Genomic DNA, 4771 nt, shown 5'->3' with positions numbered 1-4771 from the left:
TGGTGCTCGTCGGTAGTCTTGGGATGGTCGGTACGCGTGACGCTGCAGGCACCACTAGCGATAGATGTCGAAGGAGGGTGCGACAAAGCGCGGCGAAACTAGCGACACAGGCGGCCTGAGAGATCCGTTTCTGCGCGGCCTTGGCGAGAGCTATCTCCATCGATGTAGGGAGATGACTGTGGGTGAGAAATACATGGTGGAGAGAAACCGCGACTACGGCAACGAGGGGCGGGTTGGATGACGTTGCGTCGCTGCTAGGACGGCCCTATTCGTTTTTTTCACGTGTAGTCTTGGGGATGGTTGGTATGCGCGACGCTGCAGGCACCACTAGTGATAGATGTTGAAGGAGGGAGCGGCAAAGCGCGGCAAGACTAGCGGTACATGCGGCCTGAGAGATCCATTTCTGCGCGGCCTTGGGAAGAGCTATCTGTATCGATGCGGGGAGACGACAATGGGTGAGAAATACGTGGTGGAGAGAAACCGCGGCTAAGGCAAGGAGGGGTGGGCTGGATGACGTTGCGTCGCTGCTAGGACGACCCTATACGCTTTTTTTCGTGCCCCTCCCCCCTCCCTCGGGCCCCACACAGACACTACGGGACCAGAGCCGCAATTCACGCCAGCAATGTTTGGGGAGCACCGGTGCGAGCCGCTTTTAGCCCAGACCTTCGAAGACTCTTTGAGGGTTTTTGGGGTCACCGGTGAAGATATTCTAGTTTCAAACCAACATTGGTAAAACCATCCTAAAAAACAGAAGAATCCGGTTCACATAAAGAACGGAGTGCACGAAGCAAACGTGTTGGCACCAGCCACCAGCCACTAGGGAAGGCTGCCGGATGTTTCAGTGGAAAAGAATATGGCCCGGGTTTCACAGGCCTGGAATCAGTATCTCGTTGAACGCGAAACGTGCGAAGGAAACGGCCCAGCTAGTTGGCAGATTCTTCCTCTACCACTCTCCCAAAGCTGACTCCGTCACTCCCATGGCGCGTCTTGCTCAAACCCGGCCCCACGTCCCCAACCCACCTGGCCCGTGCCACCTGCGCGCCTCCTCTCGTCCCGCGCACCGCCCAGCCAGCAGCACACTACAAATAAGCGGCCGTCCAGCGCTCTCCAACGGTGCCGATCCGGTGTGCCGCTCTCCTCAAACCAGCAACGCCGCCGTCGAACCCATGTGCCCATCCCCATCATCGCGCAACCAATTCGACGTGCCGACCGCCACTTGCCACCATGACGCCGCCTAGTTAAATCCGCGACGGCCGAGCCTCACCAGTGGTAGTAGTAGCAGCAGTCAACAACAACCAAGCGCGCGCGTGACCACCAACAAAGCTCTTCGATCTTGCGCGCGGCCAGCAATGGCGAGAGGTCGGGAAGAAGGCGAGGTCCGGAAGCTGGTGCTGGGCCGGTACGAGCTGGGCCGGATGCTGGGGCAGGGCTCCTTCGCCAAGGTCTACTACGCGCGCGACCTGCGCGACGGCCAGAGCGTGGCCATCAAGGTCATCGACAAGGCGCGGCTCCGGCGCACGGAGGGCATGGTGGAGCAGCTGCGCCGCGAGATCTCCATCATGCGGATGGTGCGCCACCCCAACGTCGTCGGCATCCGGGAGGTGCTCGCCAGCCGCGAGCGCGTCTTCGTCGTCATGGAGTACGCGCGCGGCGGGGAGCTCTTCGCCAAGGTCGCCCGCGGCCGGCTCACGGAGGACGCGGCCCGGCGCTACTTCCAGCAGCTCATCTCCGCCGTCGGCTTCTGCCACAGCCGCGGCGTCGCGCACCGGGACCTCAAGCCCGAGAACCTGCTGCTCGACGAGGACGGCCGGCTCAAGGTCACCGACTTCGGCCTCGCCGCGCTGCCCGAGCAGCTGCGGCAGGACGGGCTGCTCCACACGCAGTGCGGCACGCCGGCGTACGTCGCGCCCGAGGTGCTCCGGGGCCGCGGCTACGACGGCGCCAGGGCGGACATGTGGTCCTGCGGCGTCGTGCTCTACGTGCTGCTCTGCGGGTTCCTCCCGTTCCAGCACGAGAACTACGCCAAGATGTACCAGAGGATCTTCAAGGGCGAGTACCAGATGCCGCCCTGGGTCTCCGGCGAGGCGCGCCGCCTCATCGGCCGCCTGCTCGCCGTCGACCCCGCCAAGCGCGTCACCCTCCCCGAGCTCATGCTCACGCCCTGGGTCAGGAAGGGCTTCGTGCAACCCGTCCCCTCCTCCTCTTCCTCTGTATCACCCTCGCCCAGGAAGTGGGACGACGACGACAACGGCATCCTCGTCGACGGCACCATCTCCCCGCGGACCTGCAACGCGTTCCAGCTCATATCCTCCATGTCCTCCGGCTTCGACCTCTCCGGCCTGTTCGAGAGCGAGCAGAAAGCCGCAACGGTCTTCACCTCCCACTCCCCGGCGGCCGCCGTGTTCGAGAAGCTGGAGGCCGTGGGTCGGGCGCTCGGGTACAACACGACCAGAGGGAAAGGTTGGAGAATCAGAATGGAGGCCAAGGCCGACGGAGCCAACGGGAGGCTCGCGGTCACCGCCGAGGTGTTCGAGGTCGCCGCGGACGTCACGGTGGTCGAGTTCGCGCACGACGCCGGCGACGCGCTCGACTTCAACAAGTTCTGCGCCGAGGACGTGCGGCCAGGCCTCGCGGACATTGTCTGGGCGTGGCAGGGCGACGTGCCCACATTGCCGCCGGCCGCCGTCGTTGTCTAATATCAGCATCAAAGCCCTTATGGCGTTCGATTTTCTGTGCATACTACGAGCCAAGTTTTAGTACAGTAGCAATTCAGTGTAGAACTTCCACGGCCAGCTTTGGGCTGTAATAGTTTCTTCGGGTCAACTGGACAAGAGGAGGGATGTGTATACGATGAGAGTCGAGGAACATGGCCTTGCCAAGCGATGTGTACATAGTATATACAAAGTTTTGTCCCTGATCAATTCAGTGTTGGTTCCACATGAAACTAATTAATTCGATGATTAATCTTCACGCGCTCCTAATTGTTTTTTAGTTTCTTACTTGCAGTAGGAGAAATGAATTGGTAGGACGATGATTCAAGAATCAAGCAAATGTTTTTATGAATCGATCTATGACATCAATGGTTTGTCTTTTTTACTTGGTAATTACACTCATGAACAAGACAAACAGAATATATGTCGTGTTGTATTGATCACCAAAGGGTACATGTATATATAGAAGAGAGGGGTAGAGAAGAGAGGGGTAGAGAAGAGATGGGTAGAGAGAGGCTAAACCCTAATCCTAGCCGAACGAGTATAGGAACCTATACAAATACAACTCTCACCCCCCCCCCCCCCCCCCCCCCCACCCCAGCCCAAACCAGGCTAGGAACTAGTTGAGACTGGTTCAAAAGTCCTGGAACACGGCAATGGGTAATCCTTTGGTGAAGATATTTGCATACTGTGAGCTGGTGGGAACGTGAAGAACACGGGCTTCTCCGAGGGTGACTCGATCACGAACAAAGTGCAGATCAATCTCGACATGCTTGGTTCGTTGATATTGCACAGGATTAGTCGACAGATAGGTGGCAATGATGTTGTCACAGTACGCAAAAGTAGCTTTAGACGCACATTGATGAAGCTCAAGTAACAGTTGACATAGCCAGACGGATTCGGCCACACAGTTGGCAACAACACGATACTCAGCCTCGGCAATAGAACGAGAGACGGTGTGTTGTCGTTTAGAAGACCAGGAAACCATGTTGGTTCCAAGAAAAAAGCAAAAAAACCAGAGGTGGATTTGTGTGTGTCAGAGCATCCTGCCCAATCTACGTCCGAGTAAGCTACAAGTTCAGAGGAGGAGCCCGCATGCAGCTGAAGTCCAAGATGAGCAGTCCCTCCGGTAAGAGTTAAATACTGAAGTCCTCCTGCTAAGCTCTGGTACTGAGAAGGATCGGGTACAAGTGGTCCATCATTAGCCGATAATTTGCACTTGGTGTCGATGGGGGTTGATGTAGGTTTGCACTTGGACATATTGGCACGCTCTAAGAGGTCAAGAGCATACTGATGTTGATAGAGGAACAACCCTGTAGACGTACGATGCACGTTAACACCAAGGAAGTGATGTAGTGCACCCAAATCACTCATAGAGAATTGGATAATATGGTGAAGGAGCGAGGTGGTGCTGGCTGTAAGAATGATGTCATCAACATATAGAAGGAGATATGCGGTGGCAGTGGTGGTGTCGTTGCCTAATCGACGGTACCTCGGAGGAGGGATCCTCACGAGGGGGAGAAGAAGTAGGGGCCATAGGGCGGAGTGCTCTCGGGACGGTGGTACGCGATTTACCCAGCTTCGGAACACCTGCACGATGACAGGGCCTACTGCTGCTTGTCTGGAATTATCTGGGCGCTTTCGCGTTGTTACAATGAGTTGTGGTTGTCGTCTCTAGCTCGAGATCTCCCCTCAGGGCTCCCGGGATCCGGCTTATATAGGCGCCCGGATCTAGGGTTTCTACGGAGAGTCCTACCCGGAATACAAGTTGCCTAACTACGGAATATTACATTGCCGTGTACGTTAAGGATCCACCTATTCCTAACTTGTCGTCATGGACCCGGCCTCCTTCATGGGTCTTCACGGATCTGACTCCTGACATAGACCTCTTCGGATCCGGGTACCTCTGTAGGTCGGTTCGGATCCGGGTACCTCTGCAGGTTGGTTCGGATCCGGGTTCCTCTGTAGGGCGGTTCGGATCCGGCTACCTTCGTAGGGCGGTTCGGATCCGGCTACCTTCGTAGGGCGGTTCGGATCCGGCTACCTTCGTAGGGCGGTTC

At 57.1% G+C, this 4771-nt stretch overlaps 1 protein-coding gene across 1 annotated transcript; it reads left to right on the top strand.

The window, feature by feature from the left end:
• Nucleotides 1–1097: 1097 nt before the first annotated feature.
• LOC127301559 (CBL-interacting protein kinase 16) lies at nt 1098–2921 on the top strand. Its single transcript, XM_051331824.2, has one exon. It carries the CDS (start codon nt 1350–1352, stop codon nt 2694–2696), a length of 1347 nt encoding a protein of 448 aa, XP_051187784.1. The 5' UTR covers nt 1098–1349; the 3' UTR covers nt 2697–2921.
• The last annotated feature ends 1850 nt before the right edge of the window (nt 2922–4771 follow it).

Source organism: Lolium perenne, chromosome 5 (assembly GCF_019359855.2).
Source record: "Lolium perenne isolate Kyuss_39 chromosome 5, Kyuss_2.0, whole genome shotgun sequence".
NCBI classification, from domain to species: domain Eukaryota; kingdom Viridiplantae; phylum Streptophyta; class Magnoliopsida; order Poales; family Poaceae; genus Lolium; species Lolium perenne.
The sequence above is the reverse complement of the archived record's forward strand: the minus strand, read 5'-3'. Positions and strand labels throughout refer to the sequence as shown.